Source organism: Callorhinchus milii, unplaced genomic scaffold (genome assembly GCF_018977255.1).
Source record: "Callorhinchus milii isolate IMCB2004 unplaced genomic scaffold, IMCB_Cmil_1.0 Scaffold6, whole genome shotgun sequence".
NCBI classification, from domain to species: domain Eukaryota; kingdom Metazoa; phylum Chordata; class Chondrichthyes; order Chimaeriformes; family Callorhinchidae; genus Callorhinchus; species Callorhinchus milii.
The window spans coordinates 19887434-19911183 of NW_024704747.1; the positions used below are offsets into that span (position 1 = coordinate 19887434).

The 23750-nt window shown below is 41.1% G+C and overlaps 1 protein-coding gene and 1 non-coding gene across 2 annotated transcripts in view; one reads left to right on the forward strand and one right to left on the reverse strand.

Annotated features, from left to right (window-relative positions):
* Window positions 1-23750, forward strand: part of LOC103182933 (microtubule-associated protein 2) — an 87129-nt gene that overhangs the window by 11298 nt on the left and 52081 nt on the right. Inside the window, 1 exon segment of the mRNA XM_042336151.1 lies at window positions 21206-21488. Coding sequence (XP_042192085.1) covers window positions 21227-21488 — 262 coding nt within the window. The 5' untranslated portion in view covers window positions 21206-21226.
* trnag-ccc lies at window positions 12367-12438 on the reverse strand. The gene has a single exon. It is a non-coding gene; the product is annotated as a tRNA-Gly (tRNA).

Sequence of the window (23750 nt, forward strand, 5' to 3'; positions counted from 1 at the left end):
TGAGAGAATATTCAGGCATAAGAAAGGAATTTCTCCTGGTGTCCTGGCCAATAAACCCATTGGAAAAAATTGGTCATTCACTTCATGACTTCATGGGACATTGCTGTGTGCAAATTCATTGCCGCATTTGCCTACAAATATATAGTCACTACAGGTCAAAGTAAAATCCTGTGAAGCACTTTGAGACGGTTCAATATGTTAACGTGCTATATGAAATGCACAATACAATATTATATTTGTAAAGCGCCTTTCACATCGGGAGGACATCCCAAGGCGCTGGACAGTCAGGGATTTGGACTCGAGAACGGGGTAGTGGGATGAGGGGGGCTAGGAGGGTGGCCAAAGGCGCGGTCAAAGAGGAGGGTCTTGAGACGTGCCTTGAAGGAGACAGGAGAGGGAGCGAGGCGAAGGGAATGTGGGATGGAGCTCTTAAGGGTGGGGGCCAAAAGGCCGAATGTCCCGCCTGCCGATGGTGGGGCGGGCCAGGCAGGGCACGTGGAGCAGGCCGGAGCTTCCTGAGCATAAACCCCATTTATATTTCCTGTTCCTCGCTAATAATCTCTAATAATATAAGGATTATTAGGGATTATTATTATTATAGAATAAGTGACTGAGTAAGAAACTGCATGTAAATTCAGGATTAGTGGCATTTGCCATACAAATTTCCATATTATGATAAAGAATAACCATACAAAGCACTTTCCATAAAATGGGCATGCCCTGGTCTAAATTCAGCTTGATTCACAGAAATGTATTGTGTCAAGTGTCCCAGAGATTACAGTCTCAGACAGTTCATAATCTATTATTCATCTGACCTTGGCAGCAACCTTGCTTATTTTCTCTGCTGAAAGAAATGCAGGGTGAGAGACTCCTCCTGTTGCTAAGAGATGGACTTATCAGGGCTCCATTTAACTCCTGTTAGCCATGCAAGCCAAAACCTAATGGGTGGTCTAAGATGGACAAGTAGCGGGTAGTTTGCCAGACGATGCTTTCAATTGCAAGCTATGCTGTTTAGCTGGTTAAACTCCCAACAGTAGCCCAGCACACGCTCTGGGGTCTCACAAGCCTTAGCACTTGGCAGCCTGCACCTAATAATCTCTGAAAATAGGTAAACAGGATGCATCCCTCTGAGGAGAGAGTGCCCATCACATTTCAGATGCAATGAAATTTTCATCTACTCTGCTTGGTTTGGATGATGAGTGAAACAAGAAGTCTTGGGTTTGATTCCCGGACACAGCGAAACATTGGGCAAATTTCCTTTACCGAGTCGTTCGTCAACTGGCAGATCGCTTTTCTGGAGGTAATAATCCCTTAAAAAAAGATAATAATCCACGACTGTTTGTGGGATACTGCCGTATGCAATTGGTTGCCGCATTTCGCCCTCAAAATTCGCTGTACAGTATATTCAGTGAAGTGCTTTGAGACGTCTAGAAGACGTGACAAGGTGCTATATCTTATATCAAATGCAAGGGTTATTATTATGTGTCAGACACCCAGCTGTCCAAAACAATTAATTAGACAAATTAATTATACAAAATGTTGCAATTGTAATCGAATCTAACACAAATTCAAGATATAAATGAGAACTGTTACAAGAGAACACTGTCGGAACTTTGAGAAGTTGTGTACAAAATTTCAAACATTTGTCAGAGTGTGATATTTGCCATTAGGAGCTGTCGATTTCACAGAGAGCACATTGGAGAAAGAGAAGTGAGTGTTCCACAAGTATTATTGTATATTTTGCACCTCTTCAAGTTTCATCATTTACAGTCATTTGGAAAGAAGTCACTATACGCTTGAAAAATATGAGAGTGCCTGGCACTGTAATGTTTCCTTAATTACATCAAGCTTTTTTGCTTCACCATCCTCTCTTTTTAGTTGCTTCCTTTTCTCTTTTTTTCTTCACTTGTGCATTTTGCGTTTGTTTTTTCTATTCTTTTCTTCTGTTCTGAGCCTCATTTTCCTTTTGACGTTATTGTTTCTTTCATTCGTACTTGTATGTGCTGTCACAAACTAGGGTCTGGACAACTCTCACAGACTCTACTTCAACTTTGAGCCAAGACCTCCACAGACACATTAACCGCACTTTGATTGATTAGCAGCTGCTGCTCAACCAACACGCAGTCTGGGGGTCCCTAGATTTTGCCAACTTGCACCTAATGCTCTCCAAAATTAGGTGAGCAGGGTGCATCCCTTCAGATAGAGAATGCACATTCCATTTCAGACATAAGAATATTTCCATGCGTAGGTCGCATACATATGTGGAACCCTGTCTGATTTGGATGCTCTTGAGCACAGTGATGGATTGCTGCTTGTGTCAGACACCCAGCTCATCAAAAAAAGAAAGAAGGCCCTTCGGGCCATGTGATCTTATCCTTCCAGAATACAAATACCTTCCCATCACAGCATCAAGCTGTGTATTAAATTATTTCAAGCTGTCCTGCAACTTGTTACCAAGTGCCATTAGACATTTCTCAATGCTTTGGGATTATAATAAGGATTTTTTAAAAATTCTATTTAAAACCCTCGCACAAAGATCTTGTATACAAGTACAGCAACAGCCTGAACTGCTGTGATCAGCATTATAGATCAGAAACCATTGTTCTGTTCTTCTCAGCTCAGTGCTGACAATTTTCTCTTAAGCGCATTGAATTATTAGTGCACCGTGCATCTTCTGCACTGTGACGTGAGAACCATTGTAAATAGCATGCTGCATCAAGATTGTATGAAGCCAAGCAATTTTCCAAAACGTTGTATAGCAAATCTTTCATATTCATGTCTCTTGTATGAAACAATGCATCCGTAAAGTAAACCTTTTTTTTGCTGAAAAAAAAACTTTGCAATAAGACGCAACCAGGTACTGTAGTGTGTAACATTTTACTTGAACATTTTGAGTTAAATTTTTTTGAAACAATCTTTGATGTACTGTGGTTTGACGTAGCGAGTGGTAAAACTATTTCTGGTTTCCTGCTATCCTTTTGTTCATTAATGTGTGGCAGACATTAATAATAATAATAATCCTTGCATTTGATATAGCGCTTTTCACGTCAGGAGGACGTCCCAAAGCGCTTCACAGAACACACTGTAAAGTGAATTGACTGTATATTTGTGGGCGAACGCGGCAGCCAATTGCGCACAGCAATGTCCCACAAACTGTCGTAGATTGAAAATGACCAATTTTATTATTGTTTTTGGTTTTGGAGGTATTATTATTAGGCGCGTGGAGTAAGGAAACTTGCCCAAGGTTTCGCCTCTGCCTGGAATTGAACTCAGGTCTCCCGCTTGCAAAGCGAGTGCTCTAACCACTGAGCTACAGGACTCCATGAGTCATTCAATTGATTTTTAATAGAAGAGAATTGTGAATTTGAAAGATCAGTTCTGAATGCCTGATCTGGTTGTTGAAACGGTGCTTTTTTTAGGATCCAATGTTTATAACCTCGTACATTTTAGCTTTCCTTGCATCCACCATAAGTGATGACTGCAGTTGTGAGAAATAGCACAACGACATTCGTGGTCAATGGGCATATTTTTACACAACGATGTGATTAGATATATGGTATGTGATCTATGACATTTGGAGCCAGAAAACCTAAAGAATCATTCTGTGATGCAGAATGGATATGAATATAGATCTGCAATTCCTGTCGTCTCATCGGAAATCTACAGGGAATGGAGAAATGTGCTGTAGAACAAAGAATCATGAAGCTGGAGGGTGAGGCAATGTATTTAAATGCAATCAAGATGCATTTAATATTAAAAACGTCTTAACTGCTTAGAAATACTTCTGTAAATGATATCATTTGAAAATCTGCGTGTCCGTTTCTCAAAAAATGAGGAAACCCTTCTTGAGCACACAACGTCAAAAAACACATATTGAAAGGTTATGTTATATATTGCACAGTGATGCTTTCTATCCTGTAACATAGTCTCAATACCGTGGACCACTCCATCCTCCTTCACCGCCTCTCCTCTCACCTCAACCCAAACGGTTCTGTCCTTGAATGGTTCAGATCTTATCTCACACTGTCTCCAATTTGTCTCCACCAACAGCTTCTCTTCCAGCCCTGCACAGTCTTGTGCGGTGTTGCTCAGGGCTCTGTCGTCAGTCCCCTCCTCTTCGACCTCTACATGCTCCCTCTTGGTGATATTAACTGCAGGCATGGGGTCAACTTCCACATGTATGTGGATGAAGCCCAACTCTATCTCTCTGCCTCCACCCTTGATTCCAGGACAACTGACGTCCTGACAGATTATCTGTCAGACATCGTCCTGGATGAGAGGCAGCTTTCTACAGCTGAATGTCAGCATGACTGAGGCCCTCCTGATGGGCTCGCGCCAGCGCCTCAGCACCTCAGGCACTGGCAGCTTCAGTATCCACGATTGCACACTCCACCTCACCAAGCCTGTCAGGAACCTGGGTGTCTTGTTCAACCCTCAACTGTCCTTTTTCCCCCATATCCATGCCATGACCTCATCTCCGCAACATTATCCGACTCCGCCACTGCCTCACCCCTCAGCCCGCCGAAACCCTCATATACACATTCGTCACCTCAAGGCTCGACTACGGAAACTCCTTCCTTGCTGGCCTCCCCAATTCTTCCCTCCACAAGCTGCAGATCATCCAGAGCTCTGCAACTCGTGCCCTCTCCCGCACCAGGCCCCATCACCTCCACCCTCGCCCGGCTCTACTGGCTCCCAATCCCTCCGAGGATAGAATTCAAAATCCTTGTCCTGACCTTCAAGGCCCTTCATGGCCTTACCCCCTCTTATTTCTCTGACTTGCTGACCCCCTATCAAGACTGTCTGCTCCCTCTGTTCAGCAGGCTCCAGCCTGCTCCATGTCTCCCATCCAACCCGCCCTACCATCGGCAGCCGGGCTTTCAGCCTCTCTGCCCCACCCTTTGGAAATCCATCTCACAATCCCTTGCCTTCTTCAAGGCTCGACCCAAGACCTTCCTTTTCGACTGTGCCTTCAGCCTTTTCCTACCTCTCTACCCTCCCTCATCCCAACCCTGCCCCCACCACACTCGGGTCTTGATCCCTGACTGTTCTGCGCCTTGGGACATCCTTCCGACGTGAAAGGCGCTTTGTAAATGTAATTTTGCTGTTGTCTTATATTATAAACACTTGTGGAGAGGGATTCCATTCAGTGTTACTTACATGATGTTGGATTTTAATGGGATTTGCCATAATAGTTGAATATGACCATGGAAATCTTTGCCGATAAATATCTGGGTAGCAAAACTAGGAGAAACTCCCTTCTCTTTTCAATAGTGCCATAAATATTTTTCATCGAGATAAAGAACAGGCAGACAAGACAGTATCTCCGTTTTAATTGAAGGACAGCCTTGGAATGAGGACGAGCCAACTGGTTCAGGAACACAAAGACACAAAACCTCTCATTCCATTGTGGAGCATGTCACCTTGGAGCCAAATTAGCTCAGCTCAAGAGCCCACTTACCTCCTTAACCCTATCCCCCACCAGAGGAGAAGAGTCACTGAGTCTTGATCAATGGTCAATTCCATGCAGCAGTGCCCCCATTTGCATGACTTGGATTACTGATTCAGCAGTCTGTTAAGAAAAAAGCAAATGGTACTCCTTTATTTCCGAGTGTTAATAAATAGCTGCTGACCAATGCGTTTCCACGTAAATTATTCTCGTTTTAAAGAGGCTTAAAAAGCAAAGCATTTGTCTAACATCCATTTATTTTGTTCCATCAATTTCTGTTGACATTTGAAAATCATTTTTCTTGGAAACAGAGTGGTTTTGTCATCAGCAGGAATATTAATAGCCTTGTCCTGCTGGAGAGAGAGTCATTCGTTACTAGTGACACGAGGATGATTCAGCAGCAACTAACTAGATGAATTCAGCTCCATTACTGTTTGGGGGTTCAGTAACTCTTCCAGCCCTGCACCCCGTTGAGTTCATGAACACTTACTGAACCCATTTTCACAATTAAGAGTGTTTGACGGTTCCTTTCATACTTAACTTGGATGTGGAGGTCAGGTTTGTCATTCTGATGTCAAGTGTAAGGCGGTATCAATGATTCTGATACAATTCATTGTGTGCCACGTGTTTAAACGGGCCAATAACAGTGCTAGACATTGTTTTTTTAACTGAAGACAGAGATCCTCCAAACCAAAATATCAAACATAAATTGACTGGCAGACAGGACAAAATAACACCAATGTTAATCATGAATTTTTGACATGACTCGCTCATTACTGGGTTCCTGATGTTGAGACTTTCCTGTTGATTGCTTTCTGTCAACTTCCTTGTCATGTTTGTTTCGGTGAATTTGAAAACTCCATCTGCAAAGAAAACCCATTTCTAAATCCACGGAAATAACAACAGCTCAGTATACAGCACACTGTTAAAATTCATTTATTGCTTCATGGAATATTAACACCACCAATAACAACAACAAATTGCTTTTAATAATAATAATAATAATAATCCTTACATTTGATATAGCGCTTTTCACGTCGGGAGGACGTCCCAAAGCGCTTCACAGAACACACTGTAAAGTGAATTGACTGTATATTTGTGGGCGAACGCGGCAGCCAATTGCGCACAACAATGTCCCACAAACAGTCGTAGATTGAAAAATGACCAATTTAATTATTGTTTTTGGTTTTTTGGAGGGATTATTATTAGGCGTGTGGAGTAAGGAAACTTGCCCAAGGTTTCGCCCTGCCTGGAATTGAACTCAGGTCTCTCACTTGCAAAGCGAGTGCTCTAACCACTGAGCTACAGGACTCCACTTTTACTTAGTGTCTTACACATCGGGAGGATGTTCCAAGGTGCTGGACTGTCAAGGGTTTGCAACCGAGCTGGGATTTGGAATGAAGAGGGGTGGAGGGCAAGGGTGGTGGGGGTGGGAAGATGACTGAAGGCATAGTCAAAGAAGAAGGTCTTAAGACGAGTCTTGAAGGAGGCAAAGAGTCTCCGAGAGATTGGGGGGTGGTGAGTTGGGTGGGGGGGGGTTCCTTTTTTTTACGCTAGGCTAAAGGATTCATTGGTAGAAATCTCACCACTAAGATTTGAGCTTATGATATAGGCTGACACTCCAGTGCAGAACTGGGAAAGCATTATATTGTCAACTCTTATATCTGTGATAAATGTTAAGTTGTCCAACTGCATTGTCAGATCATGACAGACCAGCCAGGCTGGCTCATCCCTAGGACTCGAAGGGGTTGACTGATTACTGAGAACAGGGATTCTTTCTACTTGCCTTCTCTTAACTCTGCAAGCCAAAGCTCTAATGGGTAGATTGATCTTAGCTGGAGAAGCAACAGGAAGATTGCCAAACAGTGCTCTCAATGCCAAGCAATGAGGTTCTAGCTGACTAAACTCTAGCAGTACCTCAATGCACACTCTGGGGTATCCAAGCCTTGGATCTCACCAACCTATGCGCAATAATCTCAGAAATCAGATAAGCAATGCAGAATTGTCTATCCGTTCTCCCCCGCCAACGAACCCATTTGAATGTAAGCTCCTGTGGTCAATGGAAATTCTAACAAGATTCCTTATTAAGGAATCCCATGAAGGAGAACTGCAAATTGGACTCCAATAAATGCAATATTCAAGCGGTTGCTGCACTTCAACAACAAGAACAAAATTACATTTGTATAGTGCCTTTCGCGTCGGGAGGACATCCCAAGGCGCTGGACAGTCAGGTTTCGGACCTGAGCTGGGGATCAGGATTCAGGAAGGTGGAGGGCAGGGGAGGAAGGAGGGTGATTGAAGGCACGGTCAAAGAGGAGGGTTTTGAGATGTGTCTTGAAGGAGGCAAGGGAGGGGCGAGCTGGAGGGATTGCGGGATGGAGTTCCAGAGGGTGGGAGCAGAGTGACTGAAGGCCGGCCTGCCAATGGTGGGGTGGGCGAGGCGGGGGACGTGAAACAGGCTGGAGCCCGCTGAGCAGAGGGAGTGGGCAGGTTGGTGGGGGTTAGAAGGTCACAGAGGTAGGGGGGAGCAAGGCCATGGAGGGCTTTGAAGGTCAGGACTAGAATCTTGAACATAATCCTCTGTGTGATGGGAATCCAGTAGTCACAGTAAATCCTGTGAAGCACTGTAAGATCTTTTGATGGCAGGATATCAAATGCAAGGATTATTTATTGTAATGTTTTCCAACCAAGGACGAGAGAGTAATTACACAAGAAAAATCACCCTTTAGTCAGAAACAGAAAGGCAGTTCACAGACCCAGGATATTTATCTAGTCTCTAGGGTAATTTTAGGATAGTTCCCTACTGTTGACTCTACCTCGAGGACGTTTGGAGGTTTATATTACACTTTTTTGTTGTTGAACCCTTGTTGCGGATATCTTTATACAGCACACAAGAGGAAAGTCATGTTGAAATTTTTTTTTAACTGTTTAATGTGGGTTGCACTTTAATAACTCTTATGAGGTTATGAGGAGAATCCGGATTTTCCTTTACTTTGAACAATTCATCTTTCAATTTGCACCTGCAGCAGCAGAGAGAAGGGTAACAGCCCTTCAGACCTAAAAAAAAATCAATTTTTTTCAAGGTCCATTTAGTTCGCCTTCCACCATCCTGGCAGTCGCTTGACCAGCATTCTTCACTATGATTCTTCATCTCAGAATGTAGTTATTCCTCCTTCTACACCCCCATGAAAACCAAACCTTTATATAGCATATTGAGGGGGCGGGGATGGAATCTATCAATTTCTGTCTCCCAAGAGGACCCAAGAAAAATAATCCTAACAATTGGTCTTGTGCTTTATCATATTGGAAGGACATCTCAAATAGCTCTCGAATAACTCACAATCCTACTTTATGAACGCTACTTTAAGTGCTCCAAGATGCTACCCTACATGAAGGGCGCTATATAAATAGCTTTTGTTGTTAAAAGACATTTGTTAACATTTTTCTCCCACTTTACGTAATGCCTTTTCTAGTCTCTTCAATGCCATGTGAGTTTTGCAGTGAGGTTGGTATTGTAAAACTGGTTCATATCTCTGCTGCTCCTCCAGCTTGTGGTTGGCATTTAGAAAAGGCCAATAAGAACACTTGGTGAAGGCTTCTTTCCTGATGATCATTGCTTCACTGCAGGGTGGCTGAGGCTCAAACAATGCCACATGACGGTGGGATATCAAACTTCTGGTCTTCCCTCAACCCCATGCCATCAATTGTAATTTGCAGTTACACCACACTACCAGGGGAACATAACAATGTTTTATATATCCATGAAGCAAAATTATAATATTAGGCTTGGGCAATAATATAGTGTCCATGAACCAACGTATTCCTATCTTTTGCCTTGGAAATGAATTGTAGTTTTTTTTATTTACAATGTGCTGCTTTTTGAGAACATATGAACAATGATTTTTAAATATCTCATCTATATTCATCAACCATTGCAATCGCACAGGTGATTCAGAAACAATTATGGGTTCAGAAGGAATGGCAGGGAATTTCAGTGTCAAAGGAAAAGACAATAATGCAGAAGAGATTGGAAGAAAATGTAATTAGCCAGGAATTGAAGTTAAATTTATAATTGCACCGAATTTTAGTAATGTAAAATAAATGGCAGTTTAACAAATTCGATTGTATAAAATACTTGTGTTTGTGATTGGTAGTGGTACATCTGAAGAAAGTCTACGTGTGCACTTCTGAAGGTTACAGTACCTGATGCTGAAGGTCAGTTAACATGCTGTGGCCATTTCACTTGGCACCTTTAGCAACTATCAATAAAAAGAAGTTTGTCACGTGGTGACTTTGTGCATGAATACACATGAAAGGTCAAATTGAGTGACCTGGTCATTCAATCCGTGACTGTTGGCAGCTGTGTTTCGCCCACAAAATATATAATAATACTTACGTTTGATGTAGCATCTTATCACGTCTTCGAGCCATCTCAAAGCGCTTCACAAAATATATTGTAAAGTAAATTTTGTCGGAACAATACAAACTTACATTTGTATAGTGCCTTTCACATCGGGAGGTTGTCCCAAGGTGCTGGACAGTCAGGGATTTGGATCCTAGTGGGAGTTTGGGATGGTGGTGTACAGGGAGGTTAGGAGGGTCAATTCAGTGAATAGACAGTCAATTTACATTATGGTATATTCTGTAAAGCTGATGAGATGTCTCAATGATTTGATAAGGCGCTATATCAAATGCAAGGATTATTATAATACAGATTTATTCATTTGGACCTCAACCAGATGAAAACAAACCCAAAGTAAAAGCAGAACAGGCTTGAAGTGCTGAATGTTCTATCAATTGTGCTAAATTCTTTAGAAATGCAATGGATTGGTGGTGGCGATGGCGGTGGGGATGAGTGAGAGAGAGTGAAACTGAAAAATTGAGGAGGAGGGGGGAGATGAGAGACTGCTAAAGATGGTTAAGGAAGAGTATAAATAGAACCAGATTTATGTGAAAGAGAGAAACCAATCAATTATTAGGGAGAATATAGATTCCAGCGGTGGTTTACTCTAAAAATCATATTCAGTGATACAGACTAAGATCATAGTTTTGGGTGACGTAAAATAGGAACCTATGGGTGCAGAAAAGTATGTGACCTTTCACCTGCATCATCAAGGTATCTGTCAGCATTTTCATTTTAGACTGTTGGGAATGGTTTTCATACACTGATAGCTCAAGACTGAATGTGATACTGGAGACTTAAATTGATAAGCAGCCTTAAATGGTGCACATTGAGTCTTAACAATTGATGATTACTTATTAGTCTGCAATAATAATATGCATAACTGTAACTTCAATATAAATAAATGTATATATATATATTTCATGCTGGAGGTGGGAAGGGGAGAGACATCCTCAAACCCTCAACAATGCTGGCTTGTACCCGAGCTGAGGATCGGAGCCTAGTAGGGTGGCTAGGTGAAAGGTACTGAAAGTGTGGTCAGAGAGGTAGTTCTTGAAATAAAAAGAGAAGTCGCTGGTAGCACTCAGCAGGTCTGGCAGCATTTATGGAGAGAGGAAAGTGAATTAACGTTAACTATGTCCTCAGACCCCATTACTCATCTATTGCTTCATGTCATGGCAAACAATCCTCAGAATAAAATTATTCCTTTATTGTTGCTTGTGGGATATTGGTGTTGGTAGATTGGCTGCTGTATTCACTTTGTAGAGTAATACAGTTGCTACATTTTGCAGGAAACTTTGAATCGTGATATCAGATTCAAGGATTATTATTATGAATTTGGAGATCTTCATCTCTGTTTTGTATAAGTAATTTTCTTTTTTGGGGAGTTAACTCGTAAGTTCACACAAGTAATTGATGCATCCGAGATTAGGTCAATTTAAATGTTAATAAAAGCACTTGATACATGTAGAGATGAAATTTATATCTTGAGTATTAAGGGCTGTTAAAAACATGCTATATTTATGGGTTCTCAACACTTGGGGGTGGTTGAACTATATCTTCATGCAGACAAAAAATATTTTTAATGAGCTCCTGTGGCTGCTGTTTGTGATTTCATTACTCATGGGGAATGGAGGACTTTAATTGTTATGGTCGATTAATTTTGAAAAATTTACAGTACCTCTGAATTTATGACTTTATTCCTTGATTAGAATGGGAGATAGCCTCTGTACAGTCTAGAGTACTGTATCGAGTCTGCTTTCTGCAATATAAGAGAGCTGCTCAGACTCAAGAGGCAGTGTAGAGGAGAGCAAAGAGGATGATCCCCACTGTTAGAAGAATGAGCTGTGATTCTGAGCAACAAAAAGATAAGGTGGGACTCATCACTTGTTTTAGTGTTTTATAATGTGCACCATTGCAGAATCCAACAATTGGAAACATCTAATCAATGTCAACCCAATCAAATCCTTTCGTAAGCTTGAGCACTTTGATCAATTTCCCTCTCAATCATCTCAACTCTGGAGCGAAAATCTTTTCAATCTTTCTTGATAACTCCATCCACTCATCTGCAGGAACATCTTTAGGCTATTTGCTTGGTCTTACATCAGAGAATTGTGTTGGTTTGAATTACTCCTAAGTCCATACGCCACCTTAAGAAATAATGGAATCTCCTACATGTATGGAGATATAGTAGGTCCAGTAGAAAACTGAATAAATATTAATAATAATAATACTTGCATTTGATATAGTGCCTTATCACATCTGCGAGATGTCTCAAAGCACTTCACAGAATATACTGTAAAGTAAATTGATTGTATATTTTTGGGACGAAACGCTGCAACCAATTACGCACAGCAGTTTCCCACAAAGTGTCATGGATTGAGTAACCAATTTATTATTTTTTTTAATGAATTATTACCCCTGGAAAAACGATCCGCCAATTGACTTAACAACCAGTCAATTTACTATTTACTGCTAGGTAAACAGAAGCGTGTGGAGAAACTTGCCCAACATTTCGCCCTGCTGGGAATCGAACCCAGGTCTCTCGCTTGGGAGGTGAGTGCTCTAACCACTGAGCTACAGGACTCCACTTAAATCAATTTGCACTACCAGCATTAATACCTCCATTCAGTGCTCCAATGGATAATGCCCTCTTGAAGGTCGCTATATAAATAAAGTTATTGTTGTTGTAGTTTGGCAGTGGTCCAAATCAATTTTTTTTTGTTCAGAAATATCTAATGTAGTGTAGAATCTAGGAAGAACGAATTGCTTTGTGATAAAATGTCTCAAGTCTCGACTGATGCATGTGGAGGCCAGTTAAACTGGAAGGTTTACATTGGTTTAGTAGGCCAATTCTAATTTCAAAATATTGTGCCCAGCAGTCAGTAGTGATATCTGGTCAATCCAGTAGTGAGGCAAGTAGAAAATAAAAGGAACGTTAAGTAGGGATGAATAGAATAGTGGACTGTGGGGCTGGAGAAAGATCAACAGTCTGCTCCAATTAGGATCAACTAATCTTTTCTCCCAATATTAATATTTTTAAACTGATTTAAGCAGAATGCAAGTATCTAATGAAATATTTGTGTTCCTCCATTACTTCCTTGATTGTTTTCCCATGCCTAGGTGGAATTCCTAGCAGGTAAATAGGTTTCAATGCTTATGTGAGTGTGTGTAAATCCTGCTAAAATACAACAAGAGGAAGATTACATTTGTATAGCTCCTTTCACGTCGGGAGGACATCCCAAGGCACTCGACAGTGTACAGCATTTCAGACCCAAGCTGGGGTCAGAGTGGAGAAAAGAAGGGAGGGGAAGGGGGGTGACCAATGGCATGGTCCAAGAGGAGGGTTTTGAGGCAGGACTTAAAGGAGGCTAAGGAGGGCGTGAGGCGGAGTGATTGGGGGATGGAGTTCCAGAGGTTGGGGGCAGAGTGGCTGAAGGCTCTCCCGCCAACAGTGGGGCGGGTGGATCGGGGGACGTGGAGCAGGCCGGAGCAGGCTGAGCAGAGGGAGATAGACACATAAGCTCAATGCTTATCCTGCTCTGACTAAGATTGAGATTTTCAGCGATGGATATTGAATGAGGCACTGCCAACTGAGGAAAAGTAGATGGGTTTTTATCAACCACCTGAATTGCTTGGTGGAAGAGAATGTTTGGCAAAGTTGGCGAGTGAAAATATTCTTTGGTGGGGGGCTGAATAAAACTCGGTTAAAGGGTCTGCCCCCTTTAGGACAGGTGAGCTGTTAGCTTGACTGCCAGGTCCAGTAGCCAACCTGAGTTGAGGACGTCCCAACAAGCAGCCCACCAGACCAGAAATGGGGGAGAGGGTAAGAGGGGGCCACAAGTTGGGAAAGGGCAAGAGGGGGCCACAGGTTGGGGCTGCTCGAAGGACTGGCTGTGGTCCACCTGGGGGCTCGGGTCTTTCCTCACCCAGATCCCCTCGTAAAGGTAAGGTGTAGGAAGGGGGTGAATGAACCCCTTCTAATTCTAGTCACATGCTGCCTACGATGTTTAGCATTGCTAACGATTAAAATAACATGCTGTGTAGGGCTCTTTTGTGGACTACAATATTGGAAAAACCGCTGATGTGGTTGGTGTACTGCTTTGTGTCAAATTAAGATGTCTGTTCACTTGTATCATCTGTCGCTACTGTATGGAAGTGATGATAGTGCTGTAACAACATTCAGATTTGAGCCTTTAATGTCATGAATTAGCCATTTGCCGTACTGATGGAATTGGAAGGGAATGAATTGGATGACACATTCATTGTTACAGTACGAGTGCTGGCATTCCCAGTGGCAAATGCTGCGAGAGGCAGAATCTTTTCATTAGCAATGAGCTTTCGAATGAAATGCTCATCGTTGTTTATACCTTCTATACTGCACACTAGACATCTGTACAAAACAAACTCACCCAAATCTGGAATTGCATTAAAATTGATGTCCCCGATCCCCAAATTTATGTAGCTTAAGCTTTCCCTTTCATTATTTCATTTAATCCTCTTGATAAACTAGAATTAAAAGTTTATGACCTAAATGTCTTTGAGAAGGGCCACTTCAAAAAAGAATTGGTTCATTAATTAGTTTTCAAATGCAAGATTTTTCCAGGATAATGCTTGTTATTTACCTTACTGTGTGAGAAATTAAACATCTCTTGCAATTTCTGTGGCATTTTTTAAAAAAAAACAAGACTTTTATATGGCCGATTGTAAATGTCAACAGGTCCAAATAAAATTCTTGAGTTCTGAGTAGCTATAGCCAGCATAAAAGTCTTCTTGTCCACTGCTGAGACTCCATCTCTCAGGAGGAAAGTAAATTGGTTACAACACAGCTCTCTGCTGCTTAAGTGGGCCATGAGCAGTGTCTGCCACATCCATTAACAGTAACAAACTGTTATAGAAAGTGACTTCTGACCTTACAATGACTGAAGGTTTCCTTGCCCTTAAAAAAAGCAGTTATATTATATACAAATGATAGATTTCAACAGGATTTTTTTCGGGGTGTGGGGGTTATGTTAAATTGAAACCAGGGCAGACTGAAGGAATGTTTATAGAAAAGGACTACCAGATGATGCAGAAATTAAAGGGGCCGTATATTGTTCCATGGTTCCATCTCATCTCTGCACTTAATCCGGACCATGCTTGAAGCATAGAATTTCATATGAAGGCTGGCAACATGTTTCAGAATCTCTTCACGCCCTTTCATATGTACTTGTGATATCCTTGTGTCGCGATTTATATAAAACAAGTTAGCAATAGCCTAAATGTTTGAGATATAGACTATTTGGCTATTAATGCAACTCCTCTTGGCATTTAACCCCATGTGCCCAATCAAGAACATGTGAGGTCTGAGGGAAGGGAGAGGGAATTGTCAGCTAAAGGGGACAATTCTCATAGATTGGGGATTTCAGCCAGCTTGAGTGTACAGAGATATTGGACACCTCAGTTAGGATGTCCCTCACGCTAGTGAGTGGTGTCTAAATCAAGTGTTATATAAAACAATCAGGTAGACCTTTGAACCTTCTGTGAAGATGTTTGAAAGTTAGTCTATTTTGTAAAGGCACTATATAAAGACACATTATCGATTAATGCACCAGCTGATATTTTAGCTGCAACACAAAAAGTGATAGTGTTTTTACAGGGTTTGAAAAGGGTTGGGTTGGAAGTGGGAACCTACTAGGAAACAAAGTTAGATGCATTATCTCATAAATCTGCGAATAAACTTCTCTCACATTTGCTTCAGACGTCAGCAAAGTCTCTTAAATATCTATTGCGCCTCTTGTACCATATGACCTTATTTCTCTTCGTTCGTTTATTTAATTCATTTGTTTGGACATTGAGTTTTACATTTATCAATTGCAATACTATTTTGGTATTCAATGTAACTCAAAGCCTGCATATGTAGCAAGCATCATTAAGAATGTTATTTCAGTAACTGAAAAACGATGCTTTTGTCACTTTAACAGCATTCAGGATCTAGAATGATTAGGGCAGTTTTCAATTACATGATTGCCCGGAGCTTAAGCATTGCCAGGGCTTGACCCCGTGAGGCCTTTTTTCCTGATGCCTGAAGCAAAGACGAGAGATTTTATTCACAAATTTATGAAATACATTCATTCCTGGTCAATTTGATACTAAATACAGCCCACATTGCCAGATTTTGTTGCACAAAGTAGGTTTGCCTTTCCACTTTATGGTACAATAAGGCCCCATCAGACACCAAAATCTATCGAGACATTACATCAGTTATCAAATTTATGCTCCGTCACTGGTCCTGGCAGTGTGTTCAGGCTCGTTGTAGTTCCGTTCCACACTCTCCTCGATATTTTGCACTGCCTTCGTCAGCCAGAATTTCAGTTCATAATTGTGACCACCATTGAACCAGCTATCTACATGGATATCCTCCTCAGACAATGCTGCAGCAAATTAATCGTATAGAGTGAAGGCTTCAGATTTCCTATGTGATACCCCTTGCAACCCAAAAGCAAAATCTGAACAGATGCTTTAATAACAGAGGGATGTGATCCTGGTGCAAACCCTATCATAATTTGACCACTTCAGTCCACTCTGCACAAGAGGGTGCCCATATCTTCATGTATGAAGTTGAAGCACGTTCTGCATGTTTGGTGACTCTGCCACCTCAGCGGTTGCAAGCATTCATGGAGAAATGAATGAAGCATGAGGAATCCAGCATGAAAGCCTCAATCGTTAATTTAACGCAACTGGGCATTGCGCTCTGAGCAATGCCAGTATAATCTCCACCAGGAGTTTGAAAGTGTCCTGCAGCAGAATTAAAAATTCAAGATAGATATAACTTCCACCAGATCGAGAAGTGGGATTCATTAAAACTCTAGGTGTTTGCTATTAGATTTGCAGTGTGTCCGGACAGATCTTTTGAAAGCCGAAAGTAATTCATTTCCCACTTTTGTAAATCCTTCAATTTAGATGCATAACCTTATGAACTCCTCCCTCTTTTGATGCACGTGTTGTATCTCATATAGAGGCAAATCCTTGGCACTATCCAAGTCACAGACACTGGAACAAAGACAAGAAGATATTGTACCAGCAAGGATTCCATGTGATCTTTAGACCTGTTCTTAATTCAAATGAATGGCAGAATGCTTTTGTGATGGTAGATTGGATCAGTTGTCTGATAATTGGGCAGAACAACAGAGTTCTGTCCATGGGAAAGTGATACAATTAATTTTGGCTGGGAGGTTTTCCACCAGATTTCACGCCCATCTTTCATTGTATCCAATATGATTGCACTTGGAATACAAATAGAAACACTGACCACTGACCACCAAAATTTCACCCTACCAGAATTTACTTAATTTCATTTCATTTCAATCCAAAAGCATACCTCACATTATGGAAGATGAGCAATGGGAACTTCTTTATTATATAATAATTCTTGCATTTGATATAAGTGTTTTTATAACGCTGGATGAAACATGATCTCAAAAGTATTTCGCAGAATTATTGTAAAGTGTGTATTTGTAAGTAAACACAATTTGCACTCCGAAATGGCTCACAACCATTCGTATAGTGAGTAACTAAATCTATTTGGGGTATTGTTGGCCAGGACATGAGGGAAAAACTCCCTCCTCTTTTTGAATATTGTCATGAGGTCTTCAATATCCATCTGAACAGGGAGATGGGACATTGTTAATCCAAAGGATGTCACATCCGAGAATGCAGCACTCCCCCATCATTGCACTGGAGTGCCAACCTAGATTATAAACTCAAATTTTTGCATAATAATAATCCCTCCAAAACAATAATAAATTGGTCATTTTCAATCCACGACTGTTTGTGGGACACTGCTGTGCGCAATTGGCTGCCGCGTTTCGTCCACAAAAATACAGTCAATTCACATTACAGTATATTCTGTGAAGCGCTTTGAGACGTCTAGAAGACATGAAAAGCACTATATCAAATGCAAGGATTATTATTATTATTATTCACAGTTCAATCATAGCTATGCTATTAGGATAGTTTGTGTGCTTGCCATGTTCAAAAATAATTGTTAAAATAATTGTTAATCCTCTTACTTTCCTCCAACCCCAACACCAGATCCCCCGCCATGATTATTATTGCTAACAAAAGTTGTCATTCATCAGTAAAATTAAGGGACATGTTCTTTGTCTGTTGCAAGGAAGGGAAGAGGCACAGAAACAGCTGAATGTCTCTTGAACAAGCAATGCAATGAAGTTCATGTAATGATGCAAGTGGTTTAATTGGATTTTGTGTTCCCGTTTAAATGTTTCACAAACAAAAAATAGTTTGCCAATAGTTTTTGACATGAACTATGCCCTTTTTAAATTAGGAGACTGATATGAGGTCTGTCCAACATCGGGCTGATCTTATATTCTTGTGATGGAGCTTATCTGCATTTGTGTCATGTACAGCGCTGAAAATTCTTTTTATTGGCATACAAATGTTGTTTACAGTTTTAATATTGGACCTCAGACATAACTATGCCATTTAATAATTTAATGCTCCGATCTGGTCAGTGTCTTTTTTCACAGTAGAGAAACAAAAATTCACATTGCATGCGTAGGAAGTGCATGAAAATAAACATAAAGCAAAGCCATAAACAATTAGAGAAAGTCGCATCTAGTGTGAGAAAGAATGAGTGTAAATAGCATTGAGCTTTACTGTGATCTGGTATTTGTCCAATGTTTGGTTAATTTCAATCAGATGTTGTGAAGCAATGAGACTTGGGCGGTTCTGTGCAAAATAATATTTGGGGTACATTCCAAACGATACACATTTAAGAAATCTAAAGAAAACTATAAATTATAGGAATGAGATGAGTAATTCATCAAGCAGTTATGTGAAAAGCAATGTTAAATGAGGATAATATGTGGCTGTGGCAGGGAGGCAAGGAAAGAAACATACTTGAGAAAAGGAGCGCCAGAAAGAGCTTGGCTTGCAAAAGTACCAGTGTATGTGCCTTGTTTTCCTCAAGCCATGATGGCAGAAAAACAATTTCAAGTTAAAGGGTGCCACTTTATTGACTTATACATTGGGTGTAATTGCCCACAATAGGGTTGTAAATTAGAAATAAGGCAATGGTTTCAGAAACCGTTGTTCCATTAATAATCTGCACAAGTTTGCCTTGCTGAGTTGCTTATTGCAATTTAGTGTTTGTTTCTGCATTTATTTCATGTCTTATAGTTTGAATTGGCAGTAGTGGGAGTAGAGAGAACTGCTGTGATCAACAGTGTCATTGATCTAAATGTAGAAGGTAATAGAGTAATCTACGATAGTTCAATTTGTGCTATTATCAGAATTAGCCCAATAAGCTTACACTGTGCTCACAAAGGAAGATGAGTAACAGTTTAATGAGGCGTTGTTTAGTAGTGCATAAATGGGAAGACTCTGACATGAAAAATTGCAGGTCAATCGCCACACTGATTGGCATTCCAGGCATGACACTTTCATTACAATAAACGCTGAATTGACACAGTGAGCTTCCTGCTTCAAGTCTCTGTCTATAGCTCCCTTGAAACTCTGCACTGCTGTTTCTTGGCCTCTGGTTCCTGTACTGACTGACCAGCTCACTGGCAGCCAGTCATGTCTTGCATTTTGAATGCATTTATGCGGGACAGCTGATTAAATGAGGCAGAAAGCCTTCAGCAAAACCCCTTTACTCCCAGGCTGTAGTGGGAAGCAGCTGTGTCGTTCTGTGTTTGGTTTATTTAAAATGAGCACTGGACCAGCATCTGAGACAGGTCTGGTCCCAGGAGACATGTTCTATGGCTGACAATGGATGTGTTAAGCCCACTCTTATCTCCAGCTGGGCACGTTTTGAGCAACTCTGTTAGGATGAACTGCATATTAAAGGAGCTGTATGCCTTAATTTCCTTTTAACAGCTATATTCCCAATGCTTGGTGCTTCTGATGCTTTTAATTTAAATGGTTTATTTTGAAATGGGTAAAAATTCGTATTCTCCTTATCTTCCTAGAAGATCCTTTTTCTCTGCCCCAAGTGTCCTCAACCTGTGAAGGCAGAAGGTCAGGATTTACTTTGATACAGACTTATGCTCATTGCAGAGTCATTCAAGGTTCTTTCCCATATGTCTACATTAAGCATTCATGAATGGACATTTCTCCCCAGTATTTTGGCCAGCAATCCCCTGGATACAATTGATCATCCACCTCATGGCTGTTTATGGGACATTGTTGTATGCAAATTGGTTATATGTTTGCCTACAAAATACACAGTCTATACTCTTTACACAAAATCCTAAATAGTAGTTTAAGATGTGCTTCTGACACTAAAGGCGCTATATCCAATGCAAGGATTATTATTATTTTACTATCATGTTCACATTGATTCACTGCGCAGCTTTGGTTAGTTCAGCTCATCCCAAATGCATAATCTGAGATCCGCAAGCCTTTACTCTTGCCAGTCTGCACCTAAACTTCATGAAACCAGTGAGCAATGTGTGTCTTGGTTTGAAGACTTTTAAGCATGGTGATTTTTTTTGTGTACCTCTGACCAAAATAAAAAAATTGGCACGAGTGCAAAAACTGCAGTGCAGTTATTTTTGTTTCCAGCTTCACATCTGTCAATTGAAGTGCACATCTGGAAAAGCTGACGAACCTGGGGACTCATCACAAAATTGTTGCAGCAATGTTGATCTACCAGCAGATGGGGATGGTGTATGTAATGATTTGTTTCATTGTTTTATGCACTACAATAGCACCACCTATTGTGGCTTCTCTCCTACACCTTGAAGGGAGTCGTGAGAGTTAAATTAGTAATCATAATAATACTGATAATCTTTGCATTTGATATAGAACCTTTCACATCGGGAGGACGTCTTAATGCACTTCACACATTTCAATGTAAGTTATAGTGACTGTACATTTTGTAGGCGGATGGGGCAATCAATTTGCGCACGGCAGTGTCCCACAATGTAATGTTCAGTACAGAAGAGCACTGAATGTGCAAAGAGACCACATGAGTGCCAAGATTTGCTCACTGGTGTCAAATGAGAACACTGAGCTGGTTGTTGCTACTGAGTCTGACTCAATGCTTGATAAAGCATGTAATGATTGGAAAGGCAAAAAACACCTACAATCTGCTAGGCGGATGAATGCACCCTGAACATTTATTGTTGGTTCAGTACTCAAAATCCCCACAGGCATCAGACACAAAACCACAGGTTCGATTGAGTGCTTCAACTAACTGTAAAAGGGGCAAAAGGTCAACAACGTTTTTTTTTCATTTAACGGTTGGATGACAGTCTTTGAAGTAATCACCCTTATTGTACGGAAGTGGAATTGAATATTGGAGACTGTGATTTAAACGGTTTAACAGGGACACTTACTCTTCATTACAGGTGAGCTTCTAACCAGGAACAATGGCAGATGACAGGAAGTTGGAAGCGAATGCACAGCAATGGGGCACAAACACGCTTCTGGAGGCTGCTTCACATCAGTTTGCTGCTGAGTTTAAAGAGCAGAGTCCTTCAGGAGAAAGTATATCCCGGACTGAGAATGGCTACTCAGAGAGGGAGCACCCAGGAGGGGCACGCCACGGGGATGGAAATCAAACGGCCTACCCGACAACGAAAGCAAATGGGATCAATGGTGATTTGAAAGCTGGAGATGCAACAACAGCAGGTACAGTAAACTTTGCTCCTTTTATCTTCAACTTTCAGATTAGTGTACTATATAATACATGATGGATACTGCTGTGCTGTTTTTTTGGTCAGCTGGGTGTCTGATACATGTGGAAACCCATCACATTGCTTAAGAGTATCCAAACCAAGCAGAGATTTCAATGCATCCCACCTACACATGGAAATCCCAGAGATAGATTGTTGGACTGGAATGCGCACTCTCTCTTCCTGGAGGCACGCATCCTGCTTACTTAATTCTGGAAAGTATTAGGCGCAGGTTTGAAAAAGCCAAGGCTTGGGGACCTCACAGTATGTATTGGGCTTCTCCTGGAGTCTAACCAGCGAAAACCACACAGCTTGCCATCTGCTGTTGCACAGCAAATATGCAGGCAGCTGTGTGTGCCTCTGTGTGGTACAGAATTTCCCCCTTGTAATTATGAGCTGCAGGTGTTGATTAACCATCACCAGACTTATTGTGGTTTGGAATCTCTCCCAGACTGATGCAGAATGGATAAGTGCAGGTTAAGGATACCCTTTCCAGACTTGTGAATTTTTTTAAAAAATGTTTTATTACGTCAATGAAAATAGCAACATTTCAACAAGTACCAATTGAAGATCTGAAAGTTCCAGTTGCTCATCATGCGTGTACTTCAAAAACTTGATTGATCTCAGCTGTACAGGATAGTGAGTCATGGAAGTGTAACTTTATAAGGTTAGGAACATTTTGCAGTGTGTGAATTCAAAGACTACATTATTAACCCAGGAATAAGCTTCAAAAACTGTTTTTGGAAGTGGTTTCAATGATGCAATACAATACAATTTATATTAGCGCCTTTCATGATGAATGTCAAAGCACTTGACATTCCTGGGCTGGGCACCCAAGAAGGTGGTGGGGGGTGGTGGGTGATGAAAGCAGAAGAGGGTGGAGAGGAGAAAGGTGACCGAAAGCTTAATCAAAAAGGTACATCTTGCGATGTGGAGCGATTTTAAATGTGGGGAGAGAGGGAGGAAGGGAGTCAGAGGTGCTCTGTGGTGTGGTCCCAGAGAGCAGGAGCAGAATGGCTAAAAGTTCACCTATCGGTGGGGTGGATTGTGCAGGGGACCTGAAGCAGGCCAGTGTTCCAGGGTTCAATGAGCAAAGGAAGTAGTCAGCTTGGAATCATTGTAGGAGATGGCAGAGGGATTTAAAGAAGAGAGCAAGTGTCTTGAATTCATTCCTCTGGGGGATGGTGATAAAGATAATGGCATTATTTTAAAAACACAATCACTGAAGCTTTAGAGTAACAGAGTTCTGATGATTCCCTCTGAAATTGATTACCAACAAAGCTTTTTTAAAAAAAAATTTCTGGGTGATTTATAAAGGTAGCGACTCTGTCATCTACAATGTCATCCAATTCTAAAGAGCGAGAACTCTACAATGATCGGTCCTGATATAGCATAGTGGTTTCAGTCCATAAAATGCACCCCTGAGTACAACCGTGCAATGAGTGGTTGGTATACCAGGGCCTTTATAATAGGTTTTACTTTATTGCTTCTTTCGGTCTCTCTCTTTGTTGCAACCTTTGAAACAGCCAGTCATGATAACATTGTTAGATGAATAAATGCCCGTCGGTGTGGAGAAGCTGAATTGAGTGAATGAATTATCAGTACAAGCTCATTGATCTTGCCTTCACACACTACACTGGTCTCAATAGCTCCTCCAAGTCATTTGATGGTGTTCACATCACTTGACCTTAAAATAAAACTGCAAATAGACAGGAAAAAAGAGGAATTCAATTAATCCTAAACTGCATCTTGTATTAGTAATTTGTTTAGAAATGTTCAATGTTCAGCAGAGATAATGGTGGCAAGCTTCCATTTTTCAATGCTTCAGTCTTAAAGTAACAGAAATTCTCTGTTGCTTCTTGCTGAGATTTACATAAAGTAATAATCCATGCATAAGTAATCCTTATGTCATCAAGATATATGAAAGTGCTTCACAGGATATACAGTAAAGTGATGTTACTGTTTATTTTGCGGGCGAACAGGTTGAGGAAGGAGCAGTACTGCTCTGTTGGGCTGAGGGATCTGTGGAGTTGTCTTGTGAGGCCAAGTGTCTACCATGTCCTTTGTTTTGGGTTCTGTGTGCCTTGCAGTATTGTATAGTAATCAGTTTGCTTCAATGCCCAAATCTGTGCTCAGATTATAAATTGTGGGTAAAATGTTAGAACAGATCCTGCTTCACAGTGGTATCCGTGAACTTAGAGGTGAACGACTGAAGGGA